Genomic DNA, 24,943 nt, shown 5'->3' with positions numbered 1-24,943 from the left:
TGCAAGTATTATCATATCTTATTCTTTCATCCCTGTATTGTCTTGAATACATGCATCTACGAATCGAACGCTGGGCATGGCCGTAGAACGTTTAACGGGATGAATTGATGGCTCCACATCATGTTCTGTAGTCGCCGTTGATAGTGACATATTCCTGTAAACTGGAGTCAGAGCCGGTCATATTGGCTGGGTTGCCCACTCACATGGCTAAGATCACAGGTATAGTAGGTCGCAGACTCGTTACCACCGTGCAAGTCAATCTCAATTGCGATTTTATCTGCGCTGACAACCTCTTTGGCTCTGGCTTCGTCCACAATCTCCGGCTCGCCATTCACAAGTACGTCCAGTGGAGCAGAGTTATCGGATGGGATGAACGACACAGAAACTTTTGTTGGGTCTATAAACATGGGCTTAAGCAAAGTGGTGGGAGATGTGGACGAGTTCGTTGACAAGGGCGCGTAACCAACGGCGCAAAGGATCCTCCCCCAGCTATGATAGAACAGAAAATTGAGTGGCTAAACTGGCGCTAAGATTGACATGTACTTGCTTCGCATCTTCTCCATAAAGTGCGCACTTGACCAACGATGACGTCGACACTGTAGCCGCCACGCGATGTGCATCCTCATACGATGGTGCATTCTTAAAGTTACGAGTCATTCTCTGGCAACGATTGCAGAGATGAAAAAGCGCATACCTTTACCGTCACAGTAACGAGTTTAGTGGCACCTTCGCCATCGTAAACTACTAGCTTTGCCAAATCAATGGCAAAACTAGTTAACTCGTCTCTAAAGGACCTGAAGGCCGCTGGATGCAAATCCTCGTCGATCTCGTTCAATGTCGGATCCGCAGCACCGTTAGCGAGTGCAAGGACCGTATCATTCGTGCTCATATCACCATCAACGCTTATCGAATTAAAGCTTCTACTGACAGCGTATGTAAGAGCTGATTGTAAGCTCTTTGGATTGACAGCAGCGTCCGTTACGATGAGACCAAGTAGGGTCGCGTGAGGAGGGCCCATGTTGGGATGAATCATCCCGGCACCCTTATCTATTCCGGCTATGCGCACAGAAACAGACTCTTTTGGATCCCTTATACTTGGGATATTAAAAGAACGCACACGAAGTTTTGGGAATGTGTCCGTAGTCATGAACGCCTTCGCAGCCAGTTCCCAATCGGCAAATCTGGACGTAGATGGCTTTTCGAGTGCCGCAGATGCAGTTTTTATGCCTCCCAAAACGTGCGAGATGGGCAGCGATTGACCAATAACTCCGGTAGACATCACAAGTGTAGAATTTCCCTGTGGGATCGAGCCCGATGGCTTCGGGGCAGCCAAATCCGTGGCCTGCACCATCGCCCAAGCATCTTCAAGGCCCTTCATCCCTGTCACAGCATTCGCGCACCCACTGTTGACAACCACTTTGTTCGCTCGTCCGGCCGACTGCTTCAAAACTTCCATCGAAACTTTCACAGGTGCGGCCTTGAAGACGTTACGTGTAAAGCAGCCTGCAGCTGATGTCCGTGGAGAGGTAGATACAATGAGAGCCAGATCTTTTGGACCACCTTCGAGTGTTGTGGAGACTTTGTTTTTCTTCACGCCAGCGTAAAGGCCAGTGGCTAGGTATCCCCTCGGGAATGTGTCATCGGGAATTAGCTGGTGGTGGTGGGCTTTTGAACGAGCCGCTCGAGTCCAAGCGGAAGCATGGAACCTCTTGAGGTGCAAGAATGACATGATCAGATTTCAACTAGCGGACAACCGCTCGTCAGATTCATTCAATTATAGACTCCACCAAAAATCTGACCTACTTACTCTTCCAAACCCGCGATATAAAGTGCAATACGATGGATATTCTAGCCCGCAGTGCCACCAGATCTAAAGTGTGAGGGATCGCGAAATTTGTGCAGTATAGCCGCCGTTTAAGGGTCCTTCCGGAAGAGGCTCTGTTATAGACGACCTCCCCCTCTAGCGAAGCGCCACAGTGCCGGACGATGTGGGTGTGTCCGTAAATGTCGAACGTACTTATTCTCGATTGACGAGCTGGGAATTACACCCTGTCATAGAATTAGGAGTTATGTCATAGCCACCAAAGGACTGCTTCCGCCCACCAGCGTGTCTGCAGCATGAGCACATCCTTGTTAGAGATACTGAAATCAAGTAGTTCACTTTTTCACACTTAATAGAGCTGACACTGATTACGCTGGCGATCTGCTGCTAGAATTCCTCGAGCACATACGATCAGTCGATCCACCAGGCAAATGGAAGATACTCGTGGTCGACGAGCACTCCCAGAGGCTGTTATCGTCCGTTTTAAAGACTTATGACATCTTGGCGGAAAATGTTACTCGTACGTGGCAATATTGTTCCTTCATCTTCGATCGAATATGACGAGGCAATAGTTTGACCTTCTGCTTCCATATAGTCATCGAAGCAATTAACTCTCATCGGACGGTTCAGACTCAGGAGGCCATGTACTTGCTTACATCCACTACAGCAAACGTCGAAAGAATTATAGCAGATTTCTCCGATGGACGTAAGCAGTACGGGGGAGCGCACGTCTTCTTCTTGGATGGTATGTCTCAGCACTTCCCATAACTATGTTCAGCACCAATCGTAGAGGGCGATACTAGGATTGGAGGAGTCCCTTTGTCAGCGCCTGCTGGCTTCGCCGGCCGCACCGCACCTAAAACAACTTGTCGACATATTTCTTAACCTGAATCCATCTGAAGCAAGATACTTCAACTTGAACATCCCTTCCATGTTCTTCAGCTTCTACAGCCCACCTCGAGACCCAACGAAGTTGCGCACTCGTCTGAAAAAACTGGACTGTGACCTACGATTTGTCGCTAAAACTGTGCGTATGTCCTCCACCTTTTGTCTTCTTGAACTGATGGCAGCATGTCCATTGCTGAGATAGCTTCTCAATTTGTGCATTACTTTGAATGAGAATCCCCTTATACGATACTACCAAGCACCGAATCACGGGCCTCTTGGGCCCCTCCTCGAATCACAGCCACCTGGTGTACCTGTTCCACCTCCCACAACTGAGCCAATTCAGACTGGGCTGCGCTGGGCTAGAGCTGCCGTTACTCGTGACTCCAGTGCTAATGTTACTGTTCCCTCTGGAGATCAGCTTCCAAAGAAGCTGGCTTTCATATTACAGAGTGAACTAGACGATTATCGCAGTTCGAATCCAGAATGGCCTGTAAGCCCCTTCATTAATGATCATTTTAACACAGCCCTATTTTACTCTTCTGGAAGAAACCCGATGGGACAAATCGGCCTCGCGGAACTATAATCATCACAGATCGTACTATGGATACAATCGTGCCTTTCATCCACGAATTCACATACCAGGCAATGGCGAATGATCTGCTCCGCATTGAGAATGGCCGTGCTTATAGGTGAGGCTTGGTGTTCTCGTCGGTATCCGACTTCACTGAAACTGCCTTTCAGCTACAAGTTCCAGACGGCGGTGGGGAAGTACGAGAACCAGACAGCTGTCCTGTCTGATGCAGACACGGTATGGACCCAGGTCCGGCACATGCACATGGGTGAAGCTATTGAGAGGCTCCGAAGCGATTTCAACCAATTTCTGCAAGAGCATGCTGGGTTCAAAGGAGGGTAAGTGTCAGTCAGATCGTGGGATCGACCAGGTTATCTCTAGACATCTTGCCCCCTTCCAGTGAAGGTGCAACTACTTTGAATGACATGAAAGATATGCTGGCAAGCTTGCCGCAATACCAAGAAATGCGAGAGAAAGTTTGTCACCCTTTGCGATTGTAAGATTCAAAGGCCGGGATTTGACCATCCCATTCTATCCTAGTTTTCGCTGCATCTCACAATGGCACAAGAGTGCATGGATATCTTCGAGAAAAGGGATCTTAAGAAGATTGCTAATGTTGAGCAAGTACGTGATTATTATGACGTTTCCTGCATCCGGCTGTTACCTACACATTCTTCAGCAATGTGCGACCGGCGAGACGGTGGAGGGGAAAACACCAAAGAAGCTCGTGGAGGAAATGGTGCCGCTGCTTTATGATCCTCAAGTCAGGTGCAATCAAGCGTGCGTCGAAGGGAGATGTCTTAACTAATGAGTGTTCCCCATTGTCGCAGCAACCGTGACAAAGTACGAATCATTGCGCTCTACCTCATGCATCGGGATGGTGCACCAGAAGAAGACCTAAGGCGACTATTCCAACATGCAAAACTACATCTATCCGAGCAGGACGCTATTAGAAGCCTAGTTAAATTAGGAGTGCGACTCTATCGTGTGAGTAAGCGGCATTTCTGGGATCGTGTGTACAGCTCAAAATTGCTTTGTGCATCTAAAGGGACCAGGCGATAAAGACACTCGAAAAGTGAAATTCAAACCCATTAAATCCGATGATGAATACGAGCTTAGCAGATACAAACCCCTTTTACAACATATGCTGACTGAGCATGTTGCTAGCACACTTGACCAAACAGCCTTCCCATACGTGCGTGATGGTCCCACTTCCCTTGCTTCCTCTCTCGCGGTGCAAGAAACCCGAATACGCGTCCCTAGCGTCACTTCTGCTTCTTCTGGAAGCTCAGCAGGGCCGACATCTCTGAGATCTGGGAAGAGAACTTGGAATCGGCAACCTAGGACCGTTGCAGCAGCTGGTGGCTCTGCAGCGCCAGAGAAGGAAAAGGAACCTGTTCGACAGAGAATAATCGTGTTTGTGGCTGGCGGGCTGACTTATCCAGAGCTGCGAGTGGCGTATGAAGTTGGTTCGAATTTGAATAGGGACATCTATATCGGTGCGTCCCCAATACTAAGCCAACTCGTTGCACGAGGAAACCCGTGATCCATATGATCTTCCTTGCTTGGCTGCAGGCCAACAGCTGCTCATCTGACTTGGTGTCGCCGTTGCCTCGTCGCTTTACGTTGCCGCAGACCACGAATCTCCCCTTGTTTTTTTTTTTTTTGTTGCACTTATTGATCTTGCGCTGATAACATATAGGTTCAACACACTCAATCACTCCTGAAGGTTTTGTGGACGATCTGAAAGTCCTTGAGATAGAGGGAGTTGGCTCAGCTGCACTGCCGAATGGGTTACCGAACGTTTCCCCAGCCGAGTATCAAGACTTTTATGATAAGAAATACTTCACACCAGATCCGCCGCCACTAAAGCCAACGCACACTGCCGCAGGTGGGGGCCATCGGCCTGCCCTTCTGAACAATGGAAAGAACGGAGGCCTGCAGCCTCCTGCCTTCCCCAGTCCTGCGAACAGTATGAGCAGCGGGAGGAGCGGAAATGTGCACAAGGAAAGGAAAGAAAAGGAGGAGAAGGATAAGGATAAAGATAAGAAGAAGGGTTCTTTCATTTCTAACCGTAGACCAGGTGTAAGGTTGTTAGGATTCGAATTTCACAGCAGATGCCTGTTTTGACAAGGTGCGATGTTGACTCAAGGGCATTATTTACTTCCTCAAATTGGGAATCAGGCCAGGGTCAAAGACATCACACCCATTGGGATTTAATCCATGAGGCACAGGATTAAATTAGACTTGTATTGCGCCTGCCGCCCCAAATTGATTCTGGAAGACCGAAATGAAACCAAGGCCCAGAGCAAGGGAGCAGCGGGCACTTGGCGCGACAGACGGCATCCACCAGTTATCATTCCTTTTGGCTTATAGGCGGGTTCATCGGCAAGGACTTGTTGATTTATACTGATACTGTCTGTCTGGCATTGCTTCCTCATTGCATAATGGCACGTACGGACCACGATTTTGTTTTCGTTTACGTCCCCGCCATTCCCTGCCGAAATCTGGATATTGCGTCAGTCCTCTGCATCTCATATGACCTTTAGTTCCAAATTTCTCCTTCCTGTCCCACAGACTAAAAGATGAGCTAGTTTGGTCCCATAAAGTGATAAACACTTCCGGATAGGTGATGTGGGTTTGTCTGCCCGAATCTCGAATCTCAGGTTGTTGACCGGTACCGTATGCCGATCAATTCTTGCGGGACAGCCACTCGTCAGCTTGGATCCGTCTCGATCTGTGGCTGTTATCCACTAATGTGGCGTTCACGGCTCTAAATATCAAAAGGGAACACTGTGTGATGCTCCCTGCTCATTCTTGATCTGTTGGCTCCGCAGGGAGAGGCATGCGCCAACGGCGCTGACGGAGACTCAAAATGCTGTGTCATGATAGTTGACCGCCGAACCTCACTCGTCTTCCCACAAGATTGACGCCACAGCCATCGAGTGTGATTCGACACCAACACCGCTCACAGACCCTTGAGCGGTTTTTTTTTCAATGAGTTGTTAACTTGCGTATGATGCCAACGTTGGGTTCCGGCACGGTCTGTATGGTTTTCGATGTTCGATCCATCAAAGGGATTCAGGGACAGCGGATCCATCTAACAACACTCACTTGCTATGCAAAAGGTGGTCTGGAGTCCATTCTCATCAACGGTCAATCTCACAGCTTTTGATGTGACAGAATGGAGCTGCCATGTACAGCCTCGCCTTCATAATAGATACATAAATGTCTCCCTCACATGAAAATTAAGTACTCATCGCCGTTGTGACCTTCCCACGCATTCGACAGGAACACGTGATTTCAGCACTTGCTTGTCTCTGCAACTCCCCTTGACCCACAAACCTTGACGTTGTTCGCTGGTTCGACAACAGGCCAGAGAGCGCGTCCTTGCGCAGGTCAGCTAACTCTCGTATCTTCTCTCTTCGTAGGTCCTTCCCCAATTTCAACATTACCTATTTTCCTGGTCTGTGATGATTGCGTACAATTTGCACGTCAGGCTGAGCGGCCCATTTAGGCCCTTCATTGATGCCAATTTGCACCCCTGAGTACATAGAGCGTTTCACATTCGTTTTGGCTCCTATTGTCATGGTGTTTGGATCTGTTAATTCCTTTCCTTCTCAATTCTTAGATCTCAGGTCATCATGCAAACCGCACAGATGATGCCACAGATTGCAACTCAAGCATCCTCTCCAATTTCCCCCCAAGCTGCTGACTCCTCATCTCGTCCTAAACAAGGACTCGCTCCCACCAATACCGTGATCACACTAGATGGTTCCATTGTGCGTACTTTGTCGCACAGCGTATTGAAAGTTAACGTCGGGGTAATCCACATCAGGTCAGAACTAGAATCGACTCCTCTCTGGTATGTTCCGCCTTCAGGATACGTGGACAATTTGTTCGGTGAATTTCATCTTCGATGTTGTCAGCCCGTTTCGGACGTCATCAGACAGTTGTGCCTGAGCCTCAAGATCTCTACCCCTCCAATCATGTATGCACTGCGAGACGAGCAAGACCACCTGGTTACAGACGACAACCTAAGGCGGCATATTAGGCATCGGACTCCTTTCAAGTAAGTGATTACCTGCTGTCACCCATCATACGCTCAACTATTGCCATAATCTTGTTAGGCTCGTCAATTCTCCCTATGCTGAGGCCATGGACATAGCCACGAAACTAACTTCAACAGCTAAAGATGACCAATCTATCCGTACTATCATGTTCAACCTTCAGAAGGCCATCAAGGTTTCCCTTACGCCAACTGTACGGTGGTACATGCTTACTTACATCATCGTCGTAGGAGGAGGCTTTCTTCAGAGAGTTCCTACGAAGAGATGGTCTCCGTGAGCTCGTAAGCGTAATTCACGCCAGCCACGGCAACACACTAGCAGTGAGTTGAATTCCATTGGGCCAGAACGTCTCTGAAGGCGACTTTCCACCGCTTCTCCTAGTATGCTCTTTCTGCAATGCGGAATCTCATGCATTTCGAGTTTGGCTGGGCCACCCTCGATTCTTCGTTCATTTTGCATGTAGGTGCTAACGTTATCCGCGGATTTCCTTATTGACAACAATCTTACCTTGAGATCGGTTCCCTTCTGGCGAACTCTGGCACCCCAATAAATGTATATCGTCCTGCAGCATCGATCATACAGAGGCTGATTGAAGCCGACCCCCGTTCTGCCCCTGCTCTTGCGTCTGTGCCTTCCTCTTCTTCGCGCGTTCTTCCCGCAAACAGTGTTTGGAGGTATGGATTTGATCTTATTTGGCCTGAGCTGCGGAAGGCCGGTGGTGTTCTTGAGATGCTCGTCGCTCGCTTATCAAGTGCTGAGAACGGAATGGCAATTTCGAGGTATGTTACGCCCATTGCTCTCATTTCTCCTCTCAACCTCATATCATTTAGTCTCATGTTGATTAACGCGCTTCTTGCTTATGCGACCGACATCTACATCGAGAACTTATTTGCAGAGCTTGAGCGATTGAATACTCGCAAGGCTGTCATTGTAAGTCATTTTGGATTTGAACCATAAACTCTTCGGATCTGATTGAGGTTTTAGCATCTCATGTCTTCGTCCTCCGTCGAGGACATGACATCCTCTATCTTACAATTCCAGACGAACGTCATGCGGCTGACATATAGACGGAGGATCACCCCTGTCGATATGAATATTCCCTCAGTGCAAGCTTCCCTCCATCATATCTGGGAACTTTCACGAGCGGAGGAATGGATTCCTCCCAAAGGTTTCAACGCGGGTTCTGCGGTTTCTCAGAATGGGGCCAAGTGGGTAAAACTCGGATTTAGGTCTGAGAATTTACGAGGCGAGTTTGTGAACGTTGGACTGCTGGGTCTAGATTCCTTGGTGCGCATGATTCAAAGAGACGCTCGAGGCTGCTAACGTACATGGCATAGCACTGGTTCGTATCTCGTGACCCAGAACACTTTGCCAAGTTGGTTCTGGAGCAACTGAACCGTCCACTCGAGCGGCGCTGTCCTATCACCATTGCCTCCAATGAAGTCGCTGCGTTGCTGTGTGAACACTGGAACTTGACGCACCCAGCTTGTGAGTCCTCGTGGCAGACCAACTTCCATCAGAAGATCCCAACCCCGATTTCAGATGTGGTATCTAAAGAGTATCAACCATTATTCCTCTCCTTTCCTCGGGTTCATTATTTCGCAACGCGTTTTTTTATTCGGTAAGTCTAAGACCATTCTGCCTGCCCTCAACATGCGTCTCACGAAACGGGCTCGTAGGATGTGGAGTGAGAGCAGCGCCTCACACGAGGATTTGCCGCGGGTGTCATCCCTTGTGCGAAGCCAGTCAGTTCTCAGCACTAGGACTCCCTCTCAAACCGAGGTTCTGACCATTCCTCCAGGATTAAAGTCGCCCTTGCGGATGAAAGATCCAAACCCTGGCATGAGGTCGAGAGCTTATTTATGGATTCACTATATCGCGAAGTTCGAGATCGTCTTATGCTGGAGCTTGAGATGCAAGATGAAATGTTGAACAAGCCTTCGGTGAAGTCCGTCAAACAGTGTGACCTCGTTCTACTGGGGTTAAAAAATAACTTCAATTTCAGAGCCCTTCGTGTCAAATTACAACAGGAATCATATGAGTTCATGCGACAACAGCGTATGATGTGCATGATGCAAGGCGCTTGGTTTGCCAATGGCGTCCCTGTACCCTCATCTGACCATCAACGTGAAGCGCAGCCCAAGCGGCTTGCTCGAGCTTGGAGATTTTACCGACTCGTGCGTAATTGTAGTGATGGCTAGTTTTCTTCGCTATCTGACCCCGCCGCACCAAGAATCGGAATCTGAGGAGTCTTCATTACGTGGACAGTGCAGTAAAAATACCCATTCGGGCTGGGTACGAAGATCTTCCTGAACAGAGTGAGCATTGTTTCGTTAATCTTCTTTCTTCTATCTGCATACAAACTGTGCTTTTAGTCAAAATTTCTGAAATCATGGATGTACGAACCCGGACTTGCGCGCTGCCCCCTAATATTGCGTTGCCAGAAGCACATACTTCACCATACGGACAATCGCCAACTATTTCCCCATTGTCTTTCTCCATTATGAGCTCTGCTGGAACCTTTGGGGAGCACGTTTCGGAAAATGAGTGCCGATTTTACGATTGGACGGACGGCTTGAATATGCTGAAGGGCAATCATGCTTCGACTAAACAGACAGATGAATTCGTGGAGGCTTTGACAGATATTGGGCTTAAAATTAAGTTGCTAGGTAAGTTGAATGTGCATATTCAGCCTCTGTGACACCGGTTTTACACGGTACCCGTTCCTTTTAGATTTATCGGGGGAAAAGGTCGACATTCCTAGTTCTTTATCCACTGGATTGCCTCCTTCCAACGTCGATTTTTACTTTGCGGACCCTGCTGTGTTTCCGGACTAATTTGTTTCTTCTAACTTATATTTGGTTTCTTTTGTTCCCTGGGATGGAATTAGTTCATCTATATACAGTGAAGGATAAAAAAAAAATATAAATAAAGATGTGGTATGGATACTGGAATGTATAGTTACATATCGGATTTATATGGAATTTATATATATATCACCAATGCAAGCGCTTGGCGCGATGTGTCACGTCACATCACGGGGAGCTCATCGCGTCATTGATTATTTTATTAACTGTCGGGCGACCACCAATTGACAGCCTCAAGCTGCAAGAGGACAGCTTGTCTGTATGTTGCTGTCGCATGCAAGCTCGAGATTCTTCCGAAGACTATCCTCGCTTTCATCTCGTGAAAGCAGACTGTTCCATACAACTTTCACTTCGACTTCACGAAAACCCCTTGTTCTCCGAGGAGGTAGAAAAGCTGCCCTATCCTCAGCCTATGTCATAGCTGGTGTTGCCCTTGGCGGCTGGTGGGACGACAAATACAACGATAGAACAATTACTCGAAATTTTAGGACCGCGTATCACGGTATCTTGGTAGCAATTGATTATAAGTAAGAGGATGAAGTATGTATGGTGATGGTGCTGACGGTTCGCTTTAAGATTTAATTTTAATCCGGACTCCATAGATGCCATAGATGCTCTTCATGAAAGAGCTGCAGAACGGCTGTTACGAGTTTGCGAGAAAAATCGGTGGGTACATCATCGGCGCCGCAGACAATTTTCGTAGTCTTTGGGTGAACTTTTTAAAAAAATGCTCCTTCTTAGGGGGTTGTATGTTAAGTTGGCGCAAGCGCTTGGAACCCAGGCAGCTATTCTACCAAAACCGTACCTTAAACTGGCCAAGCTGTTGGATAACGCCGAACATTTCGATTACAAGGCGGTAGAAGAGGTTGATGTATTTCACAAGTGCACAACTTGCAATTGAAATTTATGGTATTTCCTTTTCTCCAGATCGTTGAAAGAGAACTTGGCGCACCGATCAGCAAACTATTCATAAGATTCGATAAAACACCTATTGCAGCGGCGGTGAAGTTTTGATATGTTTGCGGATTCTGTTGTTGCTGATGCTTTTCACATAAAGAGTATCGCCCAAGTCCATCGTGCCCGGATACGACTACCATCAGGGAAGAGGAGGTTGGCCCCCCATGCACATGCACTCTACGAGCTCCTAACAAGGCTGACGCTCAGATAGGAAGTCGCCGTGAAGGTGCAAAGGCCTGACATCCGCCGACACGCAAAATGGGATTTGCTTGCATTTCGAACGTTAATGAGGATGTATGGTGAGCTATAGAACTATTCTTGCCATGCCCTACGACCCCTTCCTTATTGAATGTGGTAGACTACTTCTTTGACCTTCCCTTGTCATTTGCGGCCCAGTACATATCAGATCAAATTATGGTAAGAATGGATCTCATAAATATTACGATAAATGGTTATGTACTCATTCTTGTTTTTAGCAAGAGACTCTTTTCGACAACGAGGCCGCAAACTCGGAAAAAATTCGGTCACTCGTGATGAGTTCACGAAACCCTTCGATTCGCGAGGTTGCCTATGTCCCGCGTATACATGACTCCCTCAGTACCCCTCGAGTTTTGACGATGGAATACATCTCAGACGCGTGCAAACTCACTGATCTGGATAAGATTCGAGGAATGGGTTTAGATGTTGGAGCGGTTGCTAAGACCGCGGTTGAAGTCTTTGCGACCCAGATATTTGAGATGGGATTTGTGCAGACAGATGGGCACCCAAGGTATGTATTGTAGCATTGGAATTTGTTCTCTTTTCATTCATTCTACCTGTCTAGTAACGTATTGATAAGACGACACCCCAATGGAGCCCAAGGACAACATCAAATAGTATTGATAGGTACGCAATGCAAAGATCCCAGCCATTGCTTTCTCCCAATTTATGCTAGCTTAGATCATGGGTTATATGTCACACTCACCCCCGAATTTCGCTACAAGTATTGTCGTCTATGGTACGCGATATTTATACAGGACCTCCGGCCGTGCGGGAGATTTGTTGGGGTTGGGGGATAGGGCAAGCCGAACTTTTCGCAAGCGCTACACTCCTGAGACCCTGGCGTGCAAAACAAAACTCAACCGTGACGTCAACGTCTTCATACTTGAGGAGTTCACCCAAGGAGGGGATGAACGATCGTGAATTACATGCCGAAAGTAGTTATGAACCAAGAAGAAGAAGACGAAAGAGGAAAGGGAATTGGAGTCGAGGAGGGAGCTCAAGGAGAAGCTCAAAACGTTACTTGTCAACGTGGAGTTATTGCCGAGGGAACTAATATTCATCGGCAGAGCGATGAGGATTCTGCAAGCGAATAACCAAGCCATGGGTAAATATATAAAACCTCCCACCCCCCTCTCGCTTGTTGAGCATATTAATTTTTTCATCTAGGCTCCCCCGTGAATCGAATCAACATCCTCGCTCGTCGTGCAGCAGCTGGTCTTCTCTACAGCCAACCCTCTGATGATCGTGAATTCGACGTCATGACTCGTCGTCAGACTCGTGCCATCGTGCTTTACACCATTCAAAAGTACACTTCTTTCCTTCGATTCCGTTTCACGCTTTTCCTCGTCGATGTCGCATTCCACATCTCGAATATTCTCACATGGCTTCATGTGAGAAGACAGCAAGTGATGGCCTACTTTATGCGCAGAACACCGACGACGACCTCAAAGATTCATCGGAGGGGTTCGAAGATGAACTGGAGGAGAATTTGAGAGATATCGCTCGAACACAATTTGGGATGCAAATTAGTGAGGATGCCTTCTCCACGTAACTAGCTAGCCTTTTCGGAAGCGCTTTGCTTTGATCATTTATGACTACAAATTCGGGTGTCAGATTCCGAAGGAGCCCTTATCCCTCACCAACTATGTACATTGTACCGGTCCGGGGGGGGGGGGCGAAATATTGGTATTTTAGTCCACTAGTGAAAGGCAATACGTTCCAATAGCATTAAACATAAGAGAAAGGAGTCAGGATTGTATTCAGATGGGTTGCGGTTTAGAGCACACAAGTTCCACACAAATTGCAAAAAGAAACGGGAACTTGTGGTACAAATAGTTAAAAAAAAAAACAAGTATGTAGATGGATGAAATGGACGGCTAAGAAAGTGAATAGTGAATCAACGTTCAAGGGGAAAAAAAAAAAGGGATCTAACAAGCAAAGTGATTACATTAAGCTTTGGATGGCGGAGAGCGGCGATACGTGTGCAATGGCGGGGTTATCACCTACAACACCATCGTCAAAAATCGGGTGCACGCTTAAGATCGTCAAAAAGCTGAGGAGAAATCTTGGAAGGTACATCTCGAGTCATCTCCTCCCTAGTTTGGTGGGGCACGCATTCCATCCCGATGAGATGGTTGTTATTGTTGTTGTTACCACCACCACCACCACGAACGTCAACGGGCTGGATATCCCAACCTTTTGCGCACCTCCGGACGATGCACGCTCCTCTGATGCATTCTACGTCGGAAACGCCGACGATGGACGTGCAATCGACTCCGATTGGACCGGGGGACCGGGATGCGTAAGGGACGACACAACCTCCGCCTAAGTATATTTTTTGGGTGTGAAAAAAAAAAAAAAAAATTTGGTGAGCGCCGGAAAAGAATGTATTCTGCAAGTGGAAGGGGATGAAGGGTTGTGGACTCACAACTGTCCAAACTGGAATTAGCGTCGACGCATTCAAAGGTTTGGCGTTGATTCTTCCACTCCGAGTTCAAAATGCCACACTTCGTGAGGCCCCATTCGCATTTAGTTTCAAATGATGTATCTTCATCTTCATCTTCCTCTTCACCACCCATCCTACTACCACCACCAAAGTCCTCGTTGACCTGGAAAAGGCCACGTTTCTCGTTCTTCGTATCCGTATCGCCGCCTCGCTTCCTGATATATGGGCCGGACGAGGGGGGAAGAACACACTTGCCGTTTTTCTTAATGTACGGTGCCTGTAAGTAGTGGCAGCGCCACATGCGAGCGAGAGTTGAACGGGTGGAATATGGTCAGAAAAAAAAAAGATATATCTAGCGGACAATTTTCCATGCTGACCTGGCAAGTGAAATCACAGGTTGCATGACATTGGATAGGAACGGCGTGAGGCGGGTACGAGCATTTGTATTGCTCGTAAAGCGCTTGCAACTGAGCTGATAGCAGAATAGTGCCCAGCTTGGAACGAGCATGGGAAACGTTCTGATCCTCGCAACTATTGACCCAGTCTGTGAAAAAAAAAGAGAAAGAGGGGGCAACATCATGCAAATGCATGGGCAACAACCCACGTCACTGATGATGTTCAGTATTGCTGTTTGTGGAAACGGACCTTCCATGCTTTGACCATCACCAAGACAGATACACAATGAAGAATAGAGGTTCACAAAACCAGCAAGGACAGTGGCGCTGAGAGAGACGCAAGTGTAGGAGCTACCCCACCTCTCGACCAAAGTCCTCGTTGGAGTCGTAACCCTCGCACCAGTGACTCCAACGATCATGTAGAAGAGGGAGACGAGCGCCGCGTTGATCAAATTCGCGATGCGCATATTGCTGGAGCTAGGTCTCTCTCGTAGAACGAGAATGGGCCGAGATAGCTGGAGGGAAAAGAGGAAAGAGAGGGAGGGGGTGGAAAAAATCGTACCAGAGTTGTGTTTTAATCGAATATGGTTGCACGAGCACCGGGGAAAGGAATCAGAAAAAGGGGATGGAAAGAATATTCAGCCAAGTTATTTCGTAAAGATCGAATGAATTCCATGGGAGGGGAGTAACAAGGACTCCTGAAGATCTGGACGAGAAAACCCGAACTCCATAGATTTAGAAACGAATTTTGTTCCTCCCCCCTTCCCCCCTTCGCATGGACTTGGTTCTGGATCGAATTATCTATCCGTCACTGTATTGAGAGGGGGGGGGGGGGGCTGGATGCGGCTGGAAGGAGAATGCGAAATGGAATATAGCCACTAAGCAGCGAAGGAAGCAAGAACAAAGGATTATCCCTCCCCTTGTGTCGGCGATCCAGAGAAGAGACTAAGGGAAAACCCCTTCCAACGACGAGAGAATGCTTAGGAAAAAACGCGGCGTGCTGGGCCGATCTTCACGATTGGACGTAAATGATTATAGAAGCAAACAAAAGCCGCATATTTGATCAATAACAGGGAGGCGAGTAAGGGGGGAAGATATGCGGCGTCCGAAAAATTCAACAGGTAAACTATGAGTTGATCGTGATCGTGATCCTAGCTAGCTTATGTGAAAAGTAATGCATGGTAAGCATGCACTAAGATTCATGATGGAGACATCCAAAGGTTGTTCAACGTCGATACGGAGACCCGTGCCGATCGGAGTCGACGACTTTGATTGGAATACGAGACTCCGCATCAGTTATCATGTCACCCAGCTGGGTGCACTTGCACCATCAGGGTGACAGCAGGTGGCGTTTCAACCGGACCAATATTTGGTCATGCGAGTTCCCACGGAACCACGAATAGTCAGCCCGAAGAATCCAAGGCGGAATTGGGAAAGCGTAAGAGAGAGGGAGGGGAGGAACTTTATTCACAACATCAAGGCATTCCCCTCCCCCTCCTTCGATCCCCAACGAGAGTGCGCATTATCCATCAAGCTGCTGATGATATAAATGACGTGTTTCATTTACCGGTCACAGTACTAGTACTGATGGTTCCTGGGTTCTCAGATATACATGCACGCTGAACGGCAAAAGGCTTACATAATGAAACTGAAGGATCCGGATCCGGGGACCAAAGCCGGTATGGATGGCGCAAAAGACCACAACCTTTTTCCAGATGACAGCTGAGGCACCCAAGCACATGGAGCACCAGTGTATTATAGGTAATGCAACACTCATGACCGACTGACAATGATATTTTTTCAGAAAATGAAAGGTCTCTATGGGGATGAGTTCCCATGATTGCCATCAGCAAGAGAGGAGCTTCAACCCTCGCTTATGGTTTTCTTCGAATAGAGCGTAAGTCAGTACGTAACCCCGGTGTGAATGAGTCATTACTTAACGCAATTGGGAGCAGATCGCGCGGGGATTCAGCAGAGGTGGACATGAAACAAACACCGGAGGACGAGCGGACTTGTGTGTGTGTATGAAAATATCAATATCAGGTATAGCAAAAGAAATGGGCTACATATTGAAACGCTTCCAAGTAGAGAGCTAGAGAGGACGGAGAGCTTCTGGCATATTATTGCCCGTTTCCTCTGATTTATTTGGCATGGAAGCTGCTGACGAACAACGAGTTTTGTCATCTTCCCGGTATAACAAAAACCCGAGTCCGAACGGAATGGGTGTATGTACGTCTTCAGGGAGAAGGCCCGAATCCTGACATTGGAGACATACACACACATATATATGTATATAGTCCTGCGAAGACCTCGTTAGGGACTAAGACTAAGCAGCGCGCCTGGAGGGACGATGGGCCACGATAAGGTGCCATGAGGTTACAACTCACAAGTCCGAGGTGGCCGCCCAGGGGGTTAAAAGCCACTTACATGCTGCTATGTATATTTTTGATTGAGCCACCGAACATGAGTGCATGTGGCTTTAGTCTGGCGATAAAAGCAGAGAGGGTTGGACAATTGCATGACAGAATGCCACAAACCGATTTAAAGCGTCCTGAATTGTGAGATCTCGAAAAAAATAAAAAGTGCCTCAAGAAGCCCTGTCAGTAGCAGGGTTAGAAGAAGAAGAAGAAGAGGCTGAGAAGAGCTAGACTTCTCAGATGAGTGAGGAGTCGTGGGAAGGGGGGGGGGGATCAATCAATCAGGCACGGCCGCTTGGCTTTATAATCATTCCGCACTGATGATGATGATCAATGCGCGCGCTTTTTTTGTGGTGGGATCGAGTTGCAAGATTCAGGGTGATCATGTTGATCGCGATTTTTTCTGCAATCATCACACTTCAAGGAAAAAGATTCGCTGATATTATTATGTGTTGGTCGATGGGACGGTTTTTCTCACTGAGATCGATACGAAGTTCGATAACACGAAATTTGGTGGCTTTGCAAAGCCCTTTTTGCATTGAGCATCTGTGGCTGTGCCGATCCCGGAATATTCCGAAAACTATAAAGCCGCCGGAAAGATCCATCTCTAACTTTCTCTCTCTCCTAACCACCTCCCGTGTTTGCTACCACATGTGAAAAGTCAGAAGGTAAGGATTTCAATCTCCATTTTTTTTCGCATTTCTCCTCTCTTGCCGTGTTGCAAATATGATGAGCGTTCAAGTTATCCCTGGCTAAATCATACATATGTTGATAAAAAGCAAATATGGTAACATTCTGACGCTTCAACCACGGTCCAAGAGGTCTTTTTACACCCCCTCCCCCCTTTCTCTGCCGCCCCAATCTGACTCATTTCGTGGGCTTACTTTGGACTCGGATAAGCCAGTAACTGACGTTCCATCCAACTTAGGACACCTGCCTTGCTCCTCCCTCACCCCCCCTCCTTAGGAGAATCGTTCAATTGTACGATTACACGTTAATATTGTATTGGACATGCGAATGACATGTGGTTAGAATTTCACGCAATTTTTTGTGTGTGTTTTCCCGATGAAGACGTTGTCTGGGCCGCGTGAATTGGATATATCAAGATTCTACGTAAAAAGCGTCGCAATTCATGGGACTTTCTTGGTCTTGTGCCTATTCGCGTTGCAAACAACGTACGTGCGATTCTGGAAGCAACTTTGTGCTCACACAGTTACTTGGGGTTTAACCTCAAACCTTTCCTCCCTCTGAAATAGCGAGCAGAAAGAAAAAAAAGCGAATGAGTAAACCTAAACCAGCACAAAAAAAAGGGTCATTACGTATCCCCCCCCCCCACATGTATGGTCCTCCAAGAGGGAAGCGTTGCATGGACCTTTGCACGCCAATCATTGATTGTCATTGTCAAAGCACAATAACCATAGGAAGATGGGGGCCGCTCATCCAGATATTCATTTTCGCGGGAAATGATGATGTTATAGTTCCTTATCTTGCGGTTATGCGTCCGATATGACAAGATGACGTTTTAGGTCGGAAACTCTTCCTGATTCTGGCAAGTGCAAAGAAGCCTGGATCAGCGTGGAGTGGACTTGTGAGACTGGCTAGGAGGGGATAAAGTACTTGCGGGATGAACTTAACCGCAATTGCGAGAAGCTTTACAATGCCATCAGCAGGTTGAGTTCTAGGATTCCAAGAGTTTTGAAGAACAAGCACATTCAAGAGACTTGTGATGATCAAGTGGAGAATCCCTTCAGGAACAAACACGACCCACAGATTTTTGGGACTCCACACCTGATTTTGTGCACATCCCGCGGGGCCCGTTATCATCTCATATGTTGTTTTGCAAATTTGAAATGTTGCACACACGGTATGGAAATAACTTCCGCGTTCTCGGCCATATAAGGGGCATTTCGGTATCATCGATCTGGTTCTTCCGTGTGTGAACTTCCTTTCCCCCCCCCCGGATGATCAAGGCTATCGCCAAGCGGTTATTACTGTGGCACAGGAACGTATGTTGTGGGACATGCGCGGAAGGTATTTGTGCCTGTGGCTTTCCGAGCCGGTTTGTTGGACACTGAGTTGACGTGAACAAAAATATCCCCCTCAGTAACATCACGTGGAATATATATATATGATATTTATTATTGTTAATTATTGCTGTCAATTTGGTCGTCACGTTAGGCGCAAATATAGATAGATGTTTTCCAAATTAGGCAAATTGTTTCCCATGAGATCTATCTCGCCCGACTTGCCTTTTTTGGTCTCAATGTTTTCGTAATCGACATCCGGACCCGAGATGCACTTTTGATTGCATCCATTGCAACCCAAACGGCGAGCTTCAAGGTTGGGATTCCACATAATGTTTTTGCAAACGAGATGGGACGACCCGAAAAACGTGGACCTCACTTCTGATCGGAGCGTGTTACGTTAAAGGTATCGTATCAAGGCAACACAACCAATGCAGCCATCCTACATAACGAACCGAGCAACAGCGAACAAGGCCGGCCTGGTAACTTTTGATTTTCATTACATATGCATCAATTTCAAAATACTGAAATGTTCTTGTGGAAGTTCTACGTTTAGTGCTGGGATCAATCGTATGACCGTTCCTATTTCCTCCTACGTAACTTTCTCTCAAGGGGATCTAACTTGATAACCTCCCCTCCCCCCCCTCAACTTTTCCCTCCCATCCAGGCGGAGCCAAGCGTGCTGGCCTGTAGTTGCGTTTCTTAAGAGTCTCTTACCTTTCCCCTCTGTAACTCGCTCTTTCGTCCGTTCTTGGACGCCAACGAACTTTGGTTTGGAAAGTATGCCCATTTCGTCATCCACCACCGACGCCCCACGCTTCATGGCTTCTACATGGCACAAACGTACACCCTCGCTTCGCCAACCACTGTCTTGGCTGGCCTACAAGCTCATGTACAAGGGGCAACAGGAAAAGAGAATGGGTAAAGTCCCAGTACTCAGTGGATCGCTATCCCGTAAGTCTTCTCACGTCCAAAAATACAAGATAAACATTCAGAGTCTTTACCCCCCCTCCAGACACTTTCATGGTCCCTCGTGCACTCGTCTCACTTGTTCTCCTCCCCATTCTCATTCGTCATTTCACTCCTTACTTGCCCTCATTCATCCTCTTCTTTCCCGCGCCACTTCTCCCCGTCCTTCTCTTCACCTTCGCCTACAACCTCATTGGAATAACCATACTTCTCCTCATTAATCGCTTATGTGATACGTATGGCTTCTTTGACGGCGCCGTGAAGCGTGATGTCATTCCCGACGCAAAACTCAATGAGACCATGTTAGGCGTTGTCTTGTTGACTGTCCTGAGGCCGGTTGTGGGCACGATGATGCTTTGGAACGATTGGGAGACAAAAGGGGCTGCGAGCGGGTGGGATTTGACGCAGTGGGGTTGGTGGGCGATGGGATTACCTTTCCGACTGCTCATTTGTTCAGTGGTAATGGATTTTTGGTTCTAGTACGTCTTCTTTGTTATCCCCCCTTTTCCCCCCTCTTCCCCCCCCTCCTTGTTGACCGATTTCATGCTAACCCATTTGATCGGTTATCTCATCCTATAGCGTATCGCACCGTTCTATGCATGAAATCCCTGTACGTACCAAAGCAAACAAAACGCTTCCTTTCCTACGAGCTGATTGCATCCCCGTTTCAACTTGCCTGAACCCCATTTCCATCAGTGGCTGTGGAAGTTTCACAAAGTAGTACGTTTCGCAGTCTCTCTCTCTCTCCCTACACGAGAGTTGACGGACAATTCCCTCTTCTCAGCATCACATGGCGAAGCATCCCTGCCGACAATGTCTGCGTTTGGCGACTGGGAGCACAACTTTTTGGATTCCTTCGTTATTCCAGGTTTAACACTTATTACGTACAAGGTCGATTTTGGGACATGGGTACGTATTTCAATTCCGCACTCATGATTGTGCACAATGTGAGCTCATAAAAATGGTTTTTGTTCTTGTTTTTTTTTTGGGAAAAGTGGTTCTCGGCTCTTTACACGCTTTTCAATGAGAGTGCGTCTCACTCTGGCGTGCGTGTTTTGTGGCGGGCACCTATTGGAGGTTGGGTTCTGAGCTTGTTGGGAATGGACCAATGCACAGAGGATCAGTGAGTTATTATTCCTCGATCCGTCTTTTTCTATTCTTTCTTTGGTCGCCGTGCTAAACACCAAAAAAAAAAAATCTTCGCTTCTGATATTAGCGAACTTCATCATCGATTGGGATGGCGCAAATCCTTCAACTACGGGAAGCAAACCAGGATATGGGACACAATTTTCGGAACAAAGGGAGAGAGATTGGAGACCAAGGAGGAATATCTTCAGCTATGAAAATATTAATATGTTTATTTTTGGGACACTTTATGCACTCGTTCCTGGAAGTTAAGCTTGGCATGGAAAGGGGAGAGGGGAATCTCTTTCCATTTTATTTTTAGAGCGGGGAACCTTTTCCTCATATTTCTTACTTACTTAATCATTTTCTATCGTTGGCTCCTTGTACAAATAGTTTGGGACATTTCGCCGCCTGTCAGTGTCACGGCAAGATCCTCGCTCCTTGCCCCATTTTTTTTTTTTTTGCTTTTTGGTTCTGGTTTCATCTCTCCTGTCTGTCCCTCTGATCATTTTCTCCATTTGCACATTCGGTCAGAATGTTGGAATTGAAAACGCAAAGTCAGATTTTTCTTCGTTCGCATTTACATATCGTTCGACCCGTCTCCATAATATTCTATATCCTGTCCTTAGGGTACCTAGCTAGCTGTATTGTAGCGGAAATGGGTAAAAATGAATTGTCTCAATTGGTGTGAAACAGTACTTGTGAGTGATCGGAGGCAGGACGTCCATGAAGACTTGCATGTGATTCAGAGTACCAATGACTCGCCATGCTCTGTCAGTGATGCCACCTTCCAGCCCCTATTCCCCTTGAGAGATCCACTGGCCGCTGCTCTGCATATATCTAGTTCGATGATCAGTCACCCTCCGATTCATTACTGTTTTTTTCAGGGGACTTGAGTCGAAGTGGGCGATGTCGGCATGGCTGTGATCGTTGGGAATATCTCCTCATTATCTGTTTTCTCATATTTTAATTCTCAGCGAGAGTTTCTACTTTTTGGCTGACATCTCACGGTTGTCACAAAAGATCCCCCCCCGGTACAAACTCGTTGCCGTGTCAATCGCTTACTTAATTCTATTTGATGATTCCTACTTTCACATATTTTGGCCACAATGGGGTGGGGCAAACCCACGCCATTTTTTTTTATGTAAGTAAAGCGGGATTTCCCGTCGCTTCCAGATAGAGCGGCAATTTAGCCCTATCGCAAAGTACAGTGTTGCACGCGTTTATTCATTTGTCAATTTGGGGGGACATGCTCAAAGGTCCTCTACTTCTCATTTGGTGGGAGCTATTCTCTTTCTCATCGGTCAACAAGGTTTAGCTTTCTGGCTCAAGCTGTATTGTAGCGGAGTTGTCCGAATTATATTGTTATCTTAATTGCGTTATGTGGGTCCTACTCCCGTAGATAACTTATCTAAGGCAGTAGGACCTCCCACATAGCGGAATTCAAACATTTGCAGGACCCGCTAACGGAGCAGCGGAAATAATATTTGGCTCTGCGCTTGACTGTTGATGTTCAAGTATCGAACTTCTTGACGCATATGTACGCCACCGGTTCTGGAGGAAGAGAACTTGTGGCCCAGACACGTGTCTAGGGTCCGTTCTCACGGGCGGTATTAGATGAACGACACAAGGTGTCGTGCATACGCCCTTGCTGCGATTCTTTGGAATAGTGCTGTAAGAGGATGGCCCCATATATGTGTACCCACACACTTATGTATCAATACAGCGGATAAGGTGCAGATTTGCATCATTCGATAGATGGAGTTCCAGGCAACAAAGGATGAGATTGACAAGATAGACCAAGCTATCCATCAAATCAATGTATTGGAGCAGGATTTTTTGCACCGTCTTTCTCGAATACGAGAGGAACGTGTTGCACTCCATGCCGTCCGCTTTCTTGCGGTCAGTACTCTTGCGCCAATCCATAGGCTTCCGAATGAGCTTTTGGAGCATATATTCGTCTTGGGGACTTATGGGTATGTTTCTCCAACTCATCTAGCCCCCCCCCCCTCTCGCTGACCGGTAGCACAGACTGCCCTTGGACGAAGATTGTGATGCATTCGCGGGACTTGTGTGCACGGTCTCCAAGAAATGGCGTGATATTGCCGTGGGGTGTCCCGCCCTATGGAGAAGAATCAATGTTACCTGCGTAACATTGGCCACATTGGCTTTGCGACTCGAACGTTCGAAGAGTTTAGGTATCGATATCTATGCCGATTGGGGCCATTTTCATCCCTCAGAGGAGATTGAAGAGACGATGTGCATGATTCTCCCATACATGCGAAGGTGGTCTACCTTTCATATCAATTGCTTTGGGCTGCTCCCTTTTCGTGAGGTTTTAGGCGTAACGAGGTGAGGGCAAAATAATAATCATAATAAAAGGCTAGCCTTGCTAATTTCAAACCCAGCATGCTGATGGGGGAAGCATCTCAACTCGAGCACCTCTGTATCATCACAGAAAGTCATGAAGTTCACTATGAAAGCCCGATATCAATCTCGATGGCGATGCCTTCCCTTCGCACAGTTGAGATCGAGGGAATAGACATCCAATGGAATTGCATTGAGAAAGCGTCTGATGTCATCATCAGTTTTGCGCTTCTACCCTGTCATCTTCTTGACTTTCAATCTCTGCGAAAGTTGAAGCTAAAAGGACCACGATATCCTCAATCGACTATACCACCCCAGTCCGCTCTCCCAGCACTACAACATCTAATCGTCGATAAATGCATTTTGAACGATCTCCTTCAGATCAGCATGCCATCGCTGCGCATGCTGCAGGTCCTTAGAGGCGATACATATTCCTGGGAGAGGCAGAAAGTCCAGTATCCCAGTTTACCTTCACTGCGAACGTTCATTTACGGTTCGAATCACCCATCGCCTACACCTTTTCTGCTCCATGTTCTTGGGCTTATGCCTATGGTGACCAAGATCGTTTTTGATGGGAGCGTACCATCCGACGCGTTTTTTTGGAGTTGGGCCACGACTCATCAGGAGTTGATATGTCCGCGGCTCGAAGAGCTGATCTTCCACAACGCATTCAGGGACCCCACTTTATCGGTGAATATGTTTGTCCAGGTGAATGAGAGCGTGGTTCAAATAAGCCTTGCATTACACTGACGGTTCGCACGGTTTCAAGTCACGGTCAGGTCCAAAAGGAAAACTTCCATTACCGATGCGCGGTTGGGCACTGAACTTGGACCCATCGCTCAGGGTTTTTCACGAGTGCCTCTCAGAAGGGGATGACGAGAGTGAAAGCGAAAGTGATGTCTCTGGTGGTTCCGATTCAAGTGTCGCAGAATAGTAGCTGTGTCTGTCTCAGGCAGTGACGGAACAGGGTAGGAGAATTCCTGTGTAGTGATGATTGGTGTGGGGTGCAATTACATTAGCTTATCCGGGGGTGTATTGGATCTCCCGTTAAGACGAAGATGATGCTCCAGCTGCAGCAGCCCGGTCGGCCGTGTACTTGATGTAGAATGCCTCTTCCCTGCGTACTACAAGGCGATGTCATCAATATACATCTTAAAGAACGAATAATGGTTGGGAGCGAAGGGCCGAACCTGCTGGAACTTTGACCCAGTACCTGAGGAGCGGGACGTGTGAGAAACCTTGCACACGTGAATCAAGTATACAACTCACCAATAACCGAAAGCGCTAGCGGTTCCTAGGCCAATACCGGCGGTCAAGTCGACAATGAGCCTCTTGCGAAGCTTTCCAACAATTGGGGCAATTGGCATGTTTCACGAGTGACGAAAGACTTGGAAAGGTTCGTCTGGAGAACGGAAGAAACCGGCGTGACTTATGTCACAGCATCTGCTGTGAGTTTGTGACGGACTCCCTTCCACTTCCGGGGTTGAGGGTACGCAAGGAGGGTCCATTGCAGTCATGGTTACTTACGGTGGGGCTCCGGGACAGTGTTCCTGCAGGAAGCTCTGTGCCAGCACTGTAGTTTACTATTTAATATGAAATCTCTTGCTTCAGATCCCCGATAGGCTACTTGCACAGAAGTACGATAGTTCGATAATCCTATCGTCCTGAATCAAAGTGGGCTCCCGTGTTGAGAGGGGCGGTGGTTCCGGCATCTTGTCGTAACTGATTGCGCCGGAGTCTGGCTGATGTCACCAGATTTCGGCA

The 24,943-nt window shown here is 47.4% G+C and overlaps 10 protein-coding genes across 10 annotated transcripts; 5 read left to right on the top strand and 5 right to left on the bottom strand.

The window, feature by feature from the left end:
• Nucleotides 1-118: 118 nt before the first annotated feature.
• EI90DRAFT_2943036 (uncharacterized protein) lies at nt 119-1,729 on the bottom strand (the record flags this gene model as incomplete). Its single annotated transcript, XM_039055283.1, has 4 exons — nt 119-154; nt 204-515; nt 544-639; nt 695-1,729. 4 exons carry the CDS (start codon nt 1,727-1,729, stop codon nt 119-121), a joined length of 1,479 nt encoding a protein of 492 aa, XP_038909547.1.
• A 226-nt stretch (nt 1,730-1,955) lies between these two features.
• Nucleotides 1,956-5,456, top strand: EI90DRAFT_2979078 (Sec1-like snare protein). The gene is made up of 14 exons (XM_039055962.1): nt 1,956-1,993; nt 2,060-2,152; nt 2,214-2,342; nt 2,418-2,567; nt 2,626-2,849; nt 2,913-3,200; nt 3,257-3,399; nt 3,452-3,619; nt 3,682-3,757; nt 3,822-3,905; nt 3,961-4,049; nt 4,112-4,268; nt 4,330-4,780; nt 4,984-5,456. The coding sequence occupies exons 2-14, from the start codon at nt 2,119-2,121 to the stop codon at nt 5,409-5,411; spliced, it is 2,421 nt and encodes an 806-aa protein (XP_038909546.1). The 5' UTR covers nt 1,956-1,993; nt 2,060-2,118; the 3' UTR covers nt 5,412-5,456.
• Nucleotides 5,457-6,943: 1,487 nt separating this feature from the next.
• Nucleotides 6,944-10,188, top strand: EI90DRAFT_2943092 (ELMO/CED-12 family-domain-containing protein; the record flags this gene model as incomplete). The annotated part of the gene is made up of 17 exons (XM_039055284.1): nt 6,944-7,063; nt 7,120-7,146; nt 7,211-7,353; nt 7,412-7,526; nt 7,582-7,671; nt 7,733-7,810; nt 7,865-8,130; nt 8,182-8,281; nt 8,336-8,638; nt 8,689-8,839; nt 8,894-8,972; nt 9,031-9,096; nt 9,153-9,299; nt 9,357-9,528; nt 9,585-9,669; nt 9,727-10,020; nt 10,085-10,188. The coding sequence occupies 17 exons, from the start codon at nt 6,944-6,946 to the stop codon at nt 10,186-10,188; spliced, it is 2,340 nt and encodes a 779-aa protein (XP_038909545.1).
• Nucleotides 10,189-10,389: 201 nt separating this feature from the next.
• EI90DRAFT_3293460 (uncharacterized protein) lies at nt 10,390-13,242 on the top strand. The gene is given in 13 exon segments (XM_039067381.1): nt 10,390-10,745; nt 10,795-10,884; nt 10,960-11,083; nt 11,146-11,220; nt 11,387-11,474; nt 11,534-11,592; nt 11,652-11,944; nt 11,999-12,060; nt 12,115-12,172; nt 12,192-12,353; nt 12,411-12,541; nt 12,604-12,827; nt 12,866-13,242. 13 exon segments carry the CDS (start codon nt 10,480-10,482, stop codon nt 12,986-12,988), a joined length of 1,755 nt encoding a protein of 584 aa, XP_038909544.1. The 5' UTR covers nt 10,390-10,479; the 3' UTR covers nt 12,989-13,242.
• A 211-nt stretch (nt 13,243-13,453) lies between these two features.
• EI90DRAFT_2943021 (uncharacterized protein) lies at nt 13,454-14,015 on the bottom strand (the record flags this gene model as incomplete). Its single annotated transcript, XM_039055281.1, has 2 exons — nt 13,454-13,761; nt 13,865-14,015. 2 exons carry the CDS (start codon nt 14,013-14,015, stop codon nt 13,454-13,456), a joined length of 459 nt encoding a protein of 152 aa, XP_038909543.1.
• A 92-nt stretch (nt 14,016-14,107) lies between these two features.
• EI90DRAFT_141938 (uncharacterized protein) lies at nt 14,108-15,106 on the bottom strand. Its single transcript, XM_039051789.1, has one exon. The coding sequence runs from the start codon at nt 14,742-14,744 to the stop codon at nt 14,235-14,237; it is 510 nt and encodes a 169-aa protein (XP_038909542.1). The 5' UTR covers nt 14,745-15,106; the 3' UTR covers nt 14,108-14,234.
• A 928-nt stretch (nt 15,107-16,034) lies between these two features.
• On the bottom strand, nt 16,035-16,862 carry EI90DRAFT_141944 (uncharacterized protein). The gene is made up of 3 exons (XM_039051790.1): nt 16,665-16,862; nt 16,219-16,576; nt 16,035-16,161 (listed from the first exon to the last, which is right to left on the bottom strand). Exons 1-2 carry the CDS (start codon nt 16,748-16,750, stop codon nt 16,246-16,248), a joined length of 417 nt encoding a protein of 138 aa, XP_038909541.1. The 5' UTR covers nt 16,751-16,862; the 3' UTR covers nt 16,035-16,161; nt 16,219-16,245.
• A 2,638-nt stretch (nt 16,863-19,500) lies between these two features.
• On the top strand, nt 19,501-21,030 carry EI90DRAFT_3021291 (uncharacterized protein; the record flags this gene model as incomplete). Its single annotated transcript, XM_039057632.1, has 6 exons — nt 19,501-19,672; nt 19,734-20,166; nt 20,267-20,297; nt 20,384-20,596; nt 20,683-20,810; nt 20,904-21,030. The coding sequence occupies 6 exons, from the start codon at nt 19,501-19,503 to the stop codon at nt 21,028-21,030; spliced, it is 1,104 nt and encodes a 367-aa protein (XP_038909540.1).
• Nucleotides 21,031-22,207: 1,177 nt separating this feature from the next.
• On the top strand, nt 22,208-24,305 carry EI90DRAFT_3158695 (uncharacterized protein). Its single transcript, XM_039066183.1, has 5 exons — nt 22,208-22,486; nt 22,539-22,788; nt 22,844-23,164; nt 23,221-23,887; nt 23,949-24,305. Exons 2-5 carry the CDS (start codon nt 22,571-22,573, stop codon nt 24,111-24,113), a joined length of 1,371 nt encoding a protein of 456 aa, XP_038909539.1. The 5' UTR covers nt 22,208-22,486; nt 22,539-22,570; the 3' UTR covers nt 24,114-24,305.
• EI90DRAFT_3158694 (uncharacterized protein) lies at nt 24,227-24,918 on the bottom strand (the record flags this gene model as incomplete). The annotated part of the gene is made up of 4 exons (XM_039066182.1): nt 24,707-24,918; nt 24,449-24,653; nt 24,370-24,392; nt 24,227-24,303 (listed from the first exon to the last, which is right to left on the bottom strand). The coding sequence occupies exons 2-4, from the start codon at nt 24,544-24,546 to the stop codon at nt 24,227-24,229; spliced, it is 198 nt and encodes a 65-aa protein (XP_038909538.1). The 5' UTR covers nt 24,547-24,653; nt 24,707-24,918.
• Between the last annotated feature and the right edge of the window lie 25 nt (nt 24,919-24,943).

The sequence above is a fragment of the Cantharellus anzutake genome (genome assembly GCF_015039405.1).
Source record: "Cantharellus anzutake strain C23 chromosome Unknown EI90scaffold_107, whole genome shotgun sequence".
In the NCBI taxonomy this organism is placed as follows: Eukaryota; Fungi; Basidiomycota; class Agaricomycetes; order Cantharellales; family Hydnaceae; genus Cantharellus; species Cantharellus anzutake.
This window is presented reverse-complemented; position numbering and strand designations above follow the sequence as displayed.